Below are 15,735 nucleotides of genomic sequence, written 5' to 3'. Positions count from 1 at the left end.
GCTGCAGGGTTCCGCCACATGTGACACAGTTCTACCATGCGCGACACTGTCCCTGCAACACATAGAACAGTTTCACCTCCTTTAGCAAACGACACCCGGCGTATATAATTGCTGAAAGTCGGCAGCACCTGAAATTCAACACACAGACTTGACGTTATAGAACTGGCAAGTTTCTATAGCTCTAGAGAAAATCTGTATATTTGTATATATTAATTCACTAAAGGTGTAAAACTAAATAAAAATCTTTTCTCTTTATAAATGACTATGTTTTTTTTTTATAGTTACAGTTGTACAACTATAGTCCTAGTAAAAGTTAACTATAGTCATAGTTTGTATAACTGAAGTCAGGATGATACTTTCGATTTTTTTTTGCAGAGGGAAGGTAAAACGATTTTTCTCCAGTCTCCGCAAAACATTATACACTACTTTTTCTTTTTGGCATTCCTGTCGTCCGGCAGGCATCACTGTTAGCATAATGACAAACAGAGGAAATCTGAAAACAACGCATTTCTTGGCTAGAGGTGTAATTTGAGACATTTTGAAACACTCAGCAAAATCTAACGAGACCTCTTTTTTATGGACTGTACTTCTCAAATGCATCATATTTCCCAGTTTTAATAAAACAATTAATTAAAAGGGAGCACAAATTGTATATTAAACATCCAAAAAATTACCCCCCCCCCCTTATTTAGCTGCAAATTATTTTATTTTTAAAGTTTCAGGCATTAACATTTTGAAAGCTCAAAATAAATAATGTATAATTAGTAAAGCCTGTTGAGATTCAAATATAAAAAGTGAAAAAAAAAATTAATTTACGAAAGAGAAACATGTGATAATTGTTTATTTTCAGCGACATAGACCCAAGACAAATAAACCAGCAACACTCCTCCAACCTCTTTTTTCTCTTTTTTATGGTACTTCTTAATGAGTTTGAAATAGTTTGAAAGCTTGAATGTGAGTTTTGAAAACTTGGTTGTGAGTTTAAAAACCTGAATGAAAGATATATATATATCTTCTATTTGGCAAATTTTTACATGGATTTCATAGAACAGTCTGCTTTGAATAGTTTCCACTTAAAACCCTCTATCTGGTTTTGTTTCGTTGATGATATCCTTTCTGTTTGGGGACATTGACTAGACTCTCTGGGAGATTTTTTGGCACATTTTAACTCTTTTAATTCTAATCTCTGGTTTACAATGGAACTCGGAGTTTTGAATAAGCTGACATTTTTGGATGTTTTGATTATAAAAACTACTCCTAGTCTCGAATTTTCTAAACATAGAAAGCCAACTCATAATGATCGATATCTACATTTCTCTTCCCATCACCCTCCTTCTGTGAAAAGAAGGGTAATAATCTCTTTAATCGACAGAGTTTTAAAAATTTGTTCCCGTAATCACAAAATAGGGAGCTCGTCCCCCTTGATTCAGTTACCCCGGCAATTGAGAAAAAAACTTTCATCGCTTTACCATACATCCTGAAACTTGGCGATAAACTTAAAAATTTTTTTAAAACGACATAATCTCTCTGTTTCTTTCAAAACCGAACAAAAAGATGAACATTTTTTCAACTCAGGAAAGGATAAAACTGATCCTGTACTGGGTAGTGGTGTCTACAGAATCCCGTGTTCATGTGGGAAGTTTTACATCGGTAGGGCACATCAACAACTAGGTGAACGTTTGCATGAGCACAAAATTTCAATAGATAAGTCCCGGAGATTAAAAAATAATAATGAAAACTTTGATTCGGCATTGGCTTCGCATAATTTCCTAAATCCGACCAATCTGGTTCTTTTTGACGAGGCAACCTTAATATCAACTATAAATGGCGTACCACAAACTTTTAAAGAGGTAATTGAAATAAAAAAATACATTAACCAAAATTTAGCAATAAATAGAGATACTGGAGATATTTCATTAAGCCCAATTTACGACAGTTTGGTTTTGAAGGACTCAATCAATATTTTCACCCGGTGTAACTTAAAAGAACCTATTTGCATATCTAATGAAAACCGAAACTGTAGACCAGCTAAAACTATTGCAAGGCAAAAGATTCTTGCTCAATCATCTTGGTATATTCTTTTTCATTATTCCTGCCTGGTTTTTATTTAGTGTCTGTTTTTTCTTTGTCAGGTAAACTTCGAAAGGTTAGATTTTTTTTGTTTTTTTTTTTGTTTGGCACTGAGGACGACTTGGCGGAAGTCCTTGTCGAAATATTTACTTTTTTCATCTTCTTAGTGGTTTTCCACTGGCTGACAAAATCCTCGTTTTTTCACCTCTTTGATTTTATTTTTCATTTTGTTATTTTCTTTCCTCTCTGAGTTTCATTTTTCCTTTTAGATATTGCAAATTCCTGTCAAATGAGCCCTTAAACAGCTCTTTCTGTTCTTCCAGCTCCCCGATAGCAGTGACAAAAAAAAGGACACATCAGTGCTACATATGCAAAAAAAAAAGTTAATTTCCTTGTTGTTCAAGGTGGGGGGGGGGGCTGTAACTTTTCTCAACTTTCCTCTTTTTCAGTTTAATAATTTTGACTAAGAAAAGATTTGTCATTCTGATATTGTTGTTTTGGCATTATTTGCCAGTTTTTTTCATGCTTTTTTTTATGATTTTTTGCTTGTATTGTTTTTTGTTACTTCAAATTCGGCCCTTCGGGGCTCGTGATAGAAATCTTTTGAAATAAATATCTTATCTCCCATATAAGTTTTCGACAATGGCAATGTCAATGGCTCAATCTTCATTTCGAATCCGACACCACTGTCGAGGCTTTTCAAGCTATTTTTTGGAATTTCCATATTGTTTTTATTACCACAAAACTTTCATCATTTGCTTCTTGGACATCCACATGTGGCAAAAAAAAAAAAAAATCTTCTTTTTTTGCCATGGCCCAAAGCGGCTTTTATTGCATCCATCATTTGGTCTTTTGGTCCATTTTTGGTCTTTGGTCTTTTGGTCCATCATCTGCTCTCCATCATTTGGCTTTAAATCAGTTGAACATCCCCCTCATCAAGTCCGGGAAGTTTCAACTTAAGACAATTAGCCATTGCTATGACATATCCGATATGTTCTTTTAATGACCTTTATGCTCACTATACTTCTTGAAATTTTCATCTTAATACCTTTAGCCTTACAAGTAGTTGCAATAGAAATAGTAGTTTGAGTAACAGTAGTAGTATAACTAATAATTGTAGCAGTGGTAGAAGTATTAGTAGTAGCGTGCACGTATTGCCTTTTGGTCAATCGACCATCCCCTTTAAGCATTCTCTGAGAGTTCGAACTTAATACACAAATCAATTCTTGAGATACACTCTTTTGACTATCTAAATGCACATAATCTCTTTTGATTTAGTTCAAATTTGCCCTCAGTATTCTCTCAAATTTTACCTTCATAAACTTAGCCTTCATGCTACTAGAATCACAGTAGTCATGGTGATAGTAGGAGAAGTAGTAGCAGTATTAGTATTAATAATAATAATATATTGAAAACCCGTCGTATACAGTAAATGTACAATGACAGAGCATACAAAACTGCGAAAAGAGGAAACAAAAAGAAAACATACTAAAAAATAACAACAAAAGCAACAACTTCTTAAATAGTATCTTATTAGTGGTAATAGTAACAGTAATAGCAGCAGTATTGATAACAGTTGTTGCATGTACTTGTAGCCTTTTTGTCAGTTTAAGATCTCCCTCATGATGCCCCGAAATTTTCACCTTGATATGGTAAGCCATTCCAAAAATATTGCTGATGTGCCCTCATAGCCTTAATTGTACTAGTACCATAGTAGTAGTTGTACTAATAGGAACAGAAGTAGCAGTAATGGTGTATTATTATTAGTAGTAGTAACAGTAATAGGATCAGTATGATAGAAGTAGTAGCAAGTACATGTTGCCTTTTGGTCAGTTGAACATCGCACTATCCCACTCATGATGCCCCAAAATTTACCTCTTGACGCGATAAGCCGTCCTAAAAATGTTGCTGATACGCCCGTATAACTTCCAATGTCAAATCAAACGAGCCCCATCGGAAGTTTAGACGGCCACTCATTCCATAATAACCTTATATATCCCCAGGGTATAGCTTACAACCCTTTTGCCGGAGCTCTGGTGGGTTGTGTCAGGCATTGTTATTTGTTCTTTAGACTATTTTGAACAAAATCGCTATCTCACAATCTTAATCAGATGCGTTTGGGGACGAGAGGGGTATTGGAGGGGGGGGGGCTAGTTTTCCTCTATCACTATTGACTTTTAAAAAGGAAAAAAAATTTCCACTTTTCAATTAAATGAACCTTATCTAAAGTTGGGTTGGGGTCCTTCCACCCCAACCACGGACGACCTGCTTTCCGTTTAGCCCTGTATGGTTCGTTAAAAGGACAATCTTTAGCAACATGTCATCCTTCATCCGCAGAACCTACCCTAGCCATCTCAACCTTTCTCTCATCATAACCCAAAAAGCCAAAATATACTGCTTGTTGTACCTATTATTTCGCTACTCTATTTTTTTTTACGTTGGTTTCTTTTTACTTATAGAAGGTTATGACCTGTGGGCCTGTTGACTCTTTGAATTACTAAGGACTTTAAAATGAAAAAAGTTTTCATGTGGCTCGTTCCTATCTAGTCTAAGTAACAAGGCCGTTTCTTGTTCAAGTAATTGAATATTTTTTTTATTTTATAGCCCCCCCCCCTCTGAATAAACTGTACGCGTAATTACCTGTACATGTGAGAACCTGTGACAAGAAATGGAATCTTATCTCGGCAAATCAAGACAGGGATTTTAATCATATAGTTTTAAAATGTTCCCAATTTTCATCTATACAGTATTGGGCAAGACTGCTTTTTTATTAAGATTTTCCTTTTAAGTACTAGGGTCTTTGATTGTGACTTAAATTTTGGGTAAATCTGAAAATTCAGTTTCATAATAATATAAGGTGATAATATAATATAATATTACAAGGTAAAAAAAAAACTTTTTGAGGTTTTCATAATAATCATGTTATACATTAAAATTAATAAAAAAAAATTATTGTTTACTACAACATCAAATTAAATTCCCTTGCGCAGTGCGGGATTGAACCTACAACCCACGACTAGCAGGCACGGTTACTTCCACTACACTAACACAAGGGTAAATGAAGGGATTATTTTAAAGTTTATGTTAAAAGGAAGTTTGATTTTGTCGAATATATAAACAAAATTTTGTTTATATTTTCAACAAAATTTTGCAAAAAATGGTTGTAGTTGCACTATAGAAATTGAGATTTCTATATTCAAATAAATGAGTTGAAAATCTGTAGTCTTGGGCAGTCTTTCTGCAATCTTTGCAGTCTTTAGGAGGACTCTCCTGAAAGCACGATATAAAAAAGAAGCAAAAGAAGACGAATATAAGGAAAATATAAAAAAAAATTGTAGTAGCTTTAAAGTCTGCAGGTTTTTTCGTTTGTGGGGGAGGGATTTACGGCTGCAGATTAATATATACGGGCCTATATGATACTGATTTATTTTATGCATTCTTATTTATGCTATTCTGTTTATTCTCATATATTCTATCGATTAATTCTATAAAGTTGTAAATTTCAGCGTGTCTCAACGCGTGTACCTTTTCTCTTTGCACTAAAAAATAAACCAGATTAATCAAGCTAGAAACGTGGAAATTGAAACTTAAGGCACAAACAGAAACTATCCTTTATAGGAGGGGAGGTGTCCTAGCCTTCTTATCTTAACGCTTCAAATTTGGCTCTACTTCCAATACTTAAAAAATGCTCACTTTCACACAAGAAGAATACTATTGAAAAAATTTTTAAATAAATAAAATATAACGATGCCTTGAGGAGAGAAAGCCTTATTAATTTGCACGTGTGTTTAGCAGTAAAATTTTCAGTCCGTATATTATGAAAGCAGTAAAATTGCAGTATTAAAGCATAAAGCAGCAAGAGTACAAAGCAGTTAGGCAGTAAAATTTTTAGTTCATATATTTTGAAAGCAGTAAAATTGCGCTGTTAAAGCAGAAAGCAGAGTTAAGCTGTAAAATTTTCAGTTTAGAAATTTTGAAAGCAGTAAAATTGCAGTGTTAAAGCAGCCAAAAAGCAGAAAGCAGAGTTAAGCAGTAAAATGTCTAGTTCAGATATTTTGAAAGCAGTAAAATTGCAGTGTTAAAGCACAAAGCAGTTGGGCAGTAAAATCTTTAGTTCAGATATTTTGAAAGTAGTAAAATTACGGTGTTAAAGCAGAAAGTAGCAAAAAAGCAGAAAGCAGAGTTAAGCTGTAAAATGTCCAGTTCAGATATTTTTTAAAGCAGTAAAATTGCAGTGTTGACACAGAAAGTAGCAAAAAACTAGAGAGCAGGGTTAAGCAGTAAAATTTTCAGTTTAAATATTTTGAAAGCAATACAATTACAGTGTTAAAGCAGAAAGCAGCAAAAAAGCCTAAAGCAGTAAAAAAAAAAAATCAGAAAGCAGTGTAAGCCGTAAATTTTCCCTTCAGAAATTTCGAAAGGCGGTCACTACATAAGAGCACTTAAAATTACCAATTGTTTTTAGTTATTAATCAAAAAATATTTTTACACAAAATAAGTTTTTTGAAAAAAGTAAAGAACTCCATTAAACCAAAGTGAACAGAAAATGGAATCAAATAATCTACCAAGCATGCAACTGCCACACATCAGTATCAATAAATAAATGAAACCCAAAACAAACAGAAATTAAAATAAGTTCAAATTCAAAACGAGCAGATATTAATCTGAATAGGGTTCTAAACTCTATGCTTTCTTAAAGCCAGAATATAATTTGTACTTTACTGAAAAAAATTCAAATGAATTTAATGAAAAAAAAATGTGCATTTTCACAGATCAGTATGCATACTATGATATTGTTTTCTTAAAATCTTAATTAATTTTTGATTGAATGTGGTTGCGAAAATGGAAGCCTTTACAAGAATTTAGTTCAGTGGATCACCAGGTATATTCTGAACTTTAGACGACACCGGGCTTAAAACCCTACTCAGATTAATTTCTGCTCGTTTTGAGTTGCTGAGTTACTTGTTTGAGTTTAAGTTACTTGAGTTACACGTTCTGTTCGTTACTGATCAATAGACATATGATGACTATACTTACGATGACTAGTCAGTAAAAATTAAGTGAGAAAAATTAGACTATAGTTAAAGATACCTCAACAACTGTTTTCATATGCTTCTTAATGAGCTCTTCCTCAACAACTTTAATGATTTTCTTCTCTGTATAGCTATCCAAATAGACATTGGCCCTCTCCGATTCTTCATTTAGTCTCTGTTCAACCTTCACTATATAAACACTTGCTGAGTTCTCGGCAAGAAACTTCTGGCCTTCTGCCTGTAAAGAGGTAAGTAAGCAGATTAAATAAAGATAAATGGCACTTCTCTTTGCGTCTCTTTATTTTTCATACAAAGCTTCCAATTTTACAAGCTTCCATAAGTGCTTATTCAATGAAGTAAAATAATTGCGTATTCCAAATGTGAGCTACTACTGACTTATTAAACATTGCCTAGAGTTTGAGAAAATCATGTTTTTTTTCTCAGCATATTACGAAGGTCACCTTTTTGAAGAAAGAGAAAAATTAACCTGACTGGCAAATGTTGAGTAAAGCTAAAAAAAAAGTAGTGCTATACGTCAGCTAACCCAATCGATACATTAACCGTCATAAGTGGTTTTTCATGGAAGCAATATGTTTTCTTTTTTCAAGACTGAGCTTGTACGTTTTTTTTTGGCACAACTTTTTTCGAGAAAAAGAAAAGTTAATCTGAGTGGCAAATGTTGAGCAAAGCTCCACAATAAGAATTGTATTAAACGTGTGCAAGGCTAGTCAATACACTAACCTCCATTAGCAGTTTTTCATGGGAGCAATATGCTTTCGTTTTTCAAAATTGAGCTTGTACATTTTTTTAGAACAACTTTTTCCGAGAAAGAGAAAAGTTAATCTGAGTGGAAAATTTTGAATAAAGCTCCAAAAAAAGAGTAGTACTAAACGTCGGCAAGGCTAGTCGGTACACTAACTTCCATTAGCAGTTTTTCATGGAAGCAATATGCTTTCGTTTTTCAAAATTGAGCTTGTACATCTTTTTTTTTTTTTTTTGCACAGCACGAAATCTACCTTTTCAAAGAAGGGGAGAAATAAAGCTGAGTGACAAATATTGAGCCAAATTAAGAAAAAAAATTAGTGCTACACATCAGCTAGCCCAATCGACACAATAATTTCCATAAGTAGTTTTTCATGGAAGCAATATACGTTCTTTTTTCAAAACTGAGCTTGTACATCTTTTTTTTAGCACATCACGAATGAAACTTTTTTGAAGAAGGAGAATAGTTGAGTGGCAAATACTGAGTTAAAGCTCCACAAAAAGCGAAGTGCTACACGTCTCCTAACTCGGTCCATATATTTTGCCTTAATTAGCCAACCAAAATTAGGAGTATAACTAGCCATATTTTCACTTATGCAAGCCTGAATAGAAACCATCATGAAGCAGCAAACCTTGCGATTTTGAGATTTTGCTGGGAGCCTATTCTCTACTTTTTTTCAATATCCTATATAAATTTCCATCCACGCTACCTTGAAGAAGGTTATATATTATTTATCTTTTTATAATTAGAAGACATGTGAAAATTATTCACATAGCCCTAAGATAAAAATTACAAACAATACCTTGATAAATTGAAGGGTTTAGCCTTATTACGAGACAAGTCCATCTTTTATAATTTCAAAATACCGATACCCAACATAGCTAAGAGATAATACGATAATTGAATTAAGCTCTAGTTCGAGTTTGGACCAAGATATTTCACCAGTTGCAGAAGTGTCCGAAAATTATATGATTATCTTTTGTAAAAACAGTGAACCAAAATTCACCAGTATGTGTTTTGGTGGATTGTCCTCCATTTTTGCCAAAAATAGATTCCAAAAGCCTCATTGGAAAGTAAGGCCATATCCAGGCGGAGGTGGTGGTGGGGTTACCGGGTTTGCTCCCCCCCTCTTCCCCCGAAATTTTTGTCTGACTCGTAAGAAATTAACAAATATAGATATAAACAAATTTTTGACGCGTTTTGTCAAATAAAAATGTAAACAATCCCTCCCATGAAAAATATACCCCCTCTCCAAAAAAAGAAGAAAAAATCCAAGACACACTCTTGTTGGCAAATAATTGTACAGTCCTTGACAAGTCATACAAAATCACAACTAACATTTTAATTTCTTGAGCATGCACAACAAAAATTATTTTATCTGGACTTGGCTCAATTTAATCTGAGATTTTCAGAATGAGCTCCCTGTAAAGCGAAATAATAAATACTGAATTTAAAAATTACCACCCTTGATTAGAAATATTAGACAGATTCTATCAAACAAAAACAACTCGTAATTTAACAGCAAGCTGTTATATGTAATTTGTCAAGTAAGAGGAGTCTGAAATAGCTTATCTTGGATCTATTTTAATATGAAGTCAGGTGATATAATGGCTAGTATATTGGACTAACTTAGATTTCTAAATAGGGCTCTAAAATTAGATATATCTTTGATCGTACTAGCAAAATAACCTACAAAAAAAGAGAAAGAAACTCAAAGGAAATAAAAGCAAAGGAATAAAGGAATAAGGAAAAAGGAATAAAGAAACAAAGGAAATAACAACTACAGCAGCCACGACTATAAGCAATACAACGAGATTGGTCTACACACAAGACATTTAGCATTATAAGTCGTTAAAAAAATCATATATATTTTTCACACAATAGAATTAGATTTAATCCGTCTTGCTTTGTCAATAAATTTAATCAAGAGATCACTTCATCAAGCAAAGTAGGATCTCCTGCTAATAGATATATAAAGCAATTTTTATAAAGATATTTTTATGGTAAGAAAACAAAGCATTTTAGAGTCCTGTAATTTGCTTAACTTGGTATGACCTTTCCATGCGGGCTTTAAGATCTTTCCGTAAAGCTAAATTACCAATTACACCAAAATAAAAACCCATTTTGCCCCTTAGACTTATCTGAACACAGCTAAAGTACCAATTACCCCCAATATAAAAACCTCTTTTTTGCCTCTTACACCCATCTTAGGTTTATTCATACACTAAAACTGGTTTTCTATAATTTTTTTCAGCTTTTCATAAATACTCTTTTCTTTCTATAGATTTTTAGAGTTTTATTTTACAAATAATTTGCCAAAAAGTGATCACCAAGGTTCGTTGAAGAAAAATGACTTGTGTGATTATTATTTTTTTTAAAGAAAAATTTAATCCCCGCAGAGGTTCATTTCCATCAACTGCTTTTACGGAATTAACTGTAAGGAATTGCTTCCACCTGACGACGTTTATATTCTCATAGTTTCCCTACTCAATAGACCTTAAATCGTATTTCTCTTTCACCTTATATTATCAATAAGCAAATTCGCAGGAAAAAAAAAATATCTGTTAGAATAAAAAGGTGAATTTTCACTACGCAACTTCGTTTTTTTGTGATATTTTTCTTGAGCACAACTTGTAGACAAATATACATAAAAACACGACAATTAGTCAAAAAACTGAAATTTGTAATTCGAAGCATTGATACTTACTTTGAAAAACAGGCTGACCGTTATAAAAAGGTTACCCAAAATTGTAAATATAGGTAACTCATGTCGAGCAAGAAATTATTGATTAGGATGGTCTTAAAAAGTATCCAATTTGAGTCTAAAAGTTTAAAACAAATTTTGATGAGCAGCTAATAACTTGCAAATCTAGTAAAAATCTAGGCGCTTCATGTCACTTAGAAAATCGCCAAGCTTTGCCTTCCTACGTGAACCTTAAAAATTACAAACTTTTGGTCTAGAAGTCTTAAACAGATTTTGATGAGCAGCTAATAAGTCTTAAATATAGGTGATTTATGTTGCCAAAAAACGCTCAGTATCACACGGCATGTGCCCCCCCCCCTCCCCTCCAGCGTATTTCGAAAAACACCATTTTAAAGGGGCATTTTCACTGAAAAAAAAACCGACAAATTTGTCCTCTCCCAAGATTTAAAAAAATATATTTTATTTCTCCCCCTCTTTTGAATTTTCATTAATTGGTACAACTGTAGGTTTCTATGGAGAGCCAGATTTCTCTAACCAAGTGCGAGAAACTTCTGTTCTCAGAAGCTAGGAGTCACCCTAAGATTCAAAGCCTCCTCTCTGACGAGCCCATTTTCACACTATTCACGTCATGCATCAGATCAGTCATGGAATATGCATGTCCTTTCTTTGCTGGTCATCCAACTAACCACACCGTTCCTCTTCAATATGTCCAAAACCAAGCACTTGGCGCAGCAATTTCTAGCAGCTCTGGTACCAAATCCATGAAGTTTATCAAGGATCGTTTTGAAGTGGCGTCTATGTCGGTGTTCTACAAATATATGCATCACCTTCCATCTGATTAGGCATCGAAACTCCTTCCGGATAGTGCAAAGGCTTCGCGATCGAGTCGCCAAAGTATAGATCGGTTGAACTACCTTGCGCCGGGTACACCCTTCCAGGGATACTTGAAGACAGGTTTCATCCGACGATACGTTGTCACACGGAATGGCTTCCCAGCAGAGGTAATCCCAGAAAATTCTCCTCTTGAGGCGTTCAAGAGAACGCATAATAAATACCTCAAAAATAGGAAGCGAGGTAATTACCAGGGCTAGCAGCATATCATCATTTGCGATGGAACTACGAAACCTGTAATAACAAAAAAAGCCTTAAAAATTCCCACTTTTTGTCTATAACTCATACTTATTTTTTTTTTTTTTAGTAACTGATAACAATTAAATTGAATTTTTGATACATACTTTGAAAAAGGCAGCTGAGCGTTGTAAAAAAGGTCGTTCAAAGTCTTCTTCGTAAATCAGCCTAGAGCCGATACCCAGAGTGATTAGCATACTGCAAGCTGACCTAATGGCGATTCGATCAACCACCTCCGACTTCCTTTCACGCTGAATTAGATCAAGAAGTGTTTCTTGTAAGTGTTCACGGATATTGCCATGCCTGACAATCTGAAAAAATAACTATCAAAGAATATGCAACAATTGGGGGCGTGTGGGTAAAAACATCACAAAACGCATCAAAAACTTGTTTATATACATTTTTCTTTTACTTAATTTACGAGTCGGACAATGTTTTTTTTTTTTTTTGGGGGGGGGGGAGGGGGAGGGGGCAGATTTAAACTTGCCCCCCCCCCCCAATTTGACCTTGACAACAAAACAATAAAAATAAAGCATTGGCGGCAAATATTATTCTATTATTTAGTTTAAAATTTGATGATTATGAAGCATGTCTCAATACGCCAATGAAAATTGTTGTTAATTCAGCCATTTTTCAGTGTAAAGACAGTGATAATATAGGCATTTTCATTTTTTCCATCTAATACTGGGCTAAAATAATAATAATGGGTAAATATGTAATATATATTACATACAACATTGGCTAAAAAAATTGTATTAATGGGTAATATGAGCAAAAAACTTGTTAAGAAATTGGTTTATTGGTAAGTCAGGATTTTTGAATGTTTCAAGAATATTTTCAGCCCCGCTCTGATCAGCATCACAGCTGTACTTTATTTTACTTTTTCCTTTGAAATCATATAATAACTCACCAGTATGAACTTTAACGGTATTTTGTTTCTTTCTTTTATTTCCAGTGCCCAGCCAGCTGAGGAGAAAGAGAGAAAAAAAAAAAAAAAAAAAAAAAAAAAAAAAAAAAGATGCCGTCGATGCAGAAGATCGCAGCTCAAGCCAATTTTCTTGTTTTTCAAGCCAATATATTTTCTTTGTTGTTCAAGCCAGGAGACTGTAAGTTTCCTTAATAGGAGTTTCTAATAGTCAAGGTGGTTCTAATAGCGTACTTGGTATTTCGATCTGAAACTATTTTTAGGAGTTATGGGTTATTGTATTTCTTAGTAATGGGCGTGATCGTTTCTTACTAGGTTGCTAGCTACCGCTGCAACTTGGATATACATCTCCGTATTTTTCAATCCGTATTAATACGTACTTTTTCCGTTAGAAGACAAAAAAATTGCACTTTAGTTGTATATAATTTCTGACAACGACGGGGTTACATCCTTTTCGTTGATCATTTAATGCAGCTTATTATTTTTGGTAGTGGTATTAATAAGTAGGAGGTAAAAAAATCTAATATATGGTGGTCCTTTCCCGTACACCTTGCATACAGAAAAACGTCAACTTCTCAGAAAACGAAAAAAAACAAAAAAACAACTGATGTTTGAACTTGAGTATTGGTCATTGGCAAGGGTGTATCCAGTATTTTTGTTCGGGGGAGGGGGATTTTTTTGGAGGAGGAAGGTTAACAGAAACACATAAAAAAATTTTTATGCATTTTTGTCACGTTTTACGAGTCAAACAAACATTTCAGGGGGGAGGGGGTTCAAACCTCCTGACCGTCCCATTGAATACAGCCTTAGTGATTGCAAATAAAAGTTCAAATAGGGATAAATCCTTTTAATAGACAGTGATGATGATAACAGTGATAGAAATTCACAAAAATACCAGAAATTTCGGTTAATGTAAATGTGACCGAAATATCTGGTATTTTTTTGAATTTCTATCACTGTTATCATCATCACTGTCTATTAAAAGGATTTTATCCCTATTTGAACTTTTATTTATCGTCATTGAAAGGCAGTGTGGTCTCCGAAATTATCTACGCCTTAGTGATTGGTAATAGGTACTACAGATTCAGTGAAAAATAATCTTAACAAACAGGTCAGTTAAAAGGCTAATAGGAAAATTAAATATTTTTTAAAGACTTTAACGCAAAATTTATGATCATTTCTTAGACTGAAACAAACATGTTTTTAAAGATTTCGTCTTTTGCTAGTTCTTGAAGTTTTTTTATGTACTATTCAACAAAACTTGAAACCCTGGGTAGGGAGACACCTTAACTAGTTTTCACAATACAGAAGTCACATGCCAGCTGTATATAGGGGGGAAATTCATATTTGAATATCTGATATGTTATCAAAAATAAATTTAAAAGATAAATTAAAATAATTTATTGGTCGTTTTTCTGAACTAAATTCAAAATTTGAAGTATAAAAGCAAAATATTTAAATTTATTTGTTTCATTTTGTGTTTTTACACTAAACGTTCTTTTGCAACAGCAGTGTGTATAATACATGTCTAACTTTAAGTAGTCTTAAAACATAAGCCAACAGTTAACAATCACAAGCGGCCATACCCTAAAAACTCGATAAAAGCAACCCATTCGAGATTTTTGAAAGGACGCAACGCAAAAAAGGAGATAAAAGAACCATGTAAATTACGATTTTTTTGCAAGGATTTTTTTACGAATGTAATATTTTAATTCTGTATTTTTATTGTTTAACTACAGGTATACAATTTTTCTAGTCAATGAAGCCCAATTATGTCATAAATGGATGTCATATTCGTCAAAATGTTCAACTATCCCATTTAAACCTACATAGTAAAGGAATATGGCTCGTACAAATATATTTCTGCTTTTTCTCTACCCGTCACCCGGGCCATTCCTAAGGTTAGTGGCGTCCTGGACAAAATTAAAGTCGGTGCCTAACTATCCCCTGAATAATAGCAAGTATTTAGGAAACGACTAACCCGGTTATCGTAAAAAATATTAGCAGCACCCCCTTGTTGATTCCTCCCTCTCCTCTTGACGACACTGTCCGTTACCCAGAAAAGGTGTACACACAAAAGACGGCAAACAAAATTGTTTGAACAAAGACCTATCCGAAAAGAAAATGTACCTCAACTTTCTAGTTACGTTTTTTACACTCCAATAGCATTGACAATATAATTAATGTCAAACAGTTTATAAGTCTGGGCCCGGTAAGGTACAGTTTGGTCGACCCCCCTGGCAGATTTTATTCCACTTTCTCCTCTTTTTATTCTTTTTCTCAAGGCTGGAATCCTAATAACCTCTAGCTGGTCTTAAAATATAAGTCCTTGTTGATAAAAATTTTTAAATTGGCTAAATACACAGGACTTGATTCAACGGTCAATGCTAATACAATTAGGAATTCGGAACAGATGACCAATGGATAGTTTCATGGGGCTCAATTTCAGTTTTCTAACGCCAATGAAATTAAATGATAAATAGGAATTTGGTTTCATCCATCATAAAAATACTTGGGGGGGGGGGCTTAGGCGGGTCAGCAACAAAAAAACTTAGTCCCAAAGCAACAAGTGAAAAAAAAGCATTGGCTCTCTGTAGCTATGGTTGATATATAATATTTATTAATTTGATATATTATTCGCAGTACCTAGGCTATGTTTTACTTATAAATCTAATATCTAAAAAAAAAGAAAAAAAAGTAACAAATCTTGTACCAACACCCATTGAAGGATCCCTAGGACCCATAGGTTCTAGGGATCTTTCCTTTGGACCTGTCAAGGTTGGCCAATTCCGTTTTGAATGTCTAATCAAAACGGAACTTTTTATTCTTTTTCTCATGGTTGGAGTTCTAATACTCTTTACTAAGACATAAAACTTGAAAATAAAAACCTTTGTTGATAAACACTTTTTAACTGGCTAAATACACGCGACTTGATCCAACGGATGATTATAATACAACTAGAAATTCGGAACAGATGACCAATGGATAGTTTCCCAGAGCTAGATTTCAGTTTTCTGATGCCAATGGATAAATGCTAAATACTAATTTAGTTTTATCCATCATAAAAATACTTGGTGGGGAGAGAGACAGGTCAGCAAAACAAAACTGAGTC

At 33.9% G+C, this 15,735-nt stretch overlaps 1 protein-coding gene across 1 annotated transcript in view; it reads right to left on the bottom strand.

The window, feature by feature from the left end:
* The window catches only part of Cul3 (cullin 3), a 200,815-nt gene that overhangs the window by 127,873 nt on the left and 57,207 nt on the right, over positions 1-15,735 (bottom strand). The window contains exons 5-6 of the mRNA XM_089086847.1: positions 11,806-12,009; positions 7,162-7,341 (exon numbers count right to left, since the gene is read on the bottom strand). Of these exons, the coding sequence (XP_088942973.1) occupies positions 7,162-7,341; positions 11,806-12,009 (384 nt within the window). The remainder of the gene's footprint in view (positions 1-7,161; positions 7,342-11,805; positions 12,010-15,735) is intronic.

This window comes from Artemia sp. Qi Xiang Cuo, chromosome 3 (genome assembly GCF_049724085.1).
Source record: "Artemia sp. Qi Xiang Cuo chromosome 3, ASM4972408v1, whole genome shotgun sequence".
Taxonomy (NCBI): Eukaryota; Metazoa; Arthropoda; class Branchiopoda; order Anostraca; family Artemiidae; genus Artemia; species Artemia sp. Qi Xiang Cuo.
Note: the sequence above shows the minus strand (reverse complement) of the source record. Positions and strands in the feature narration are given on the sequence as shown.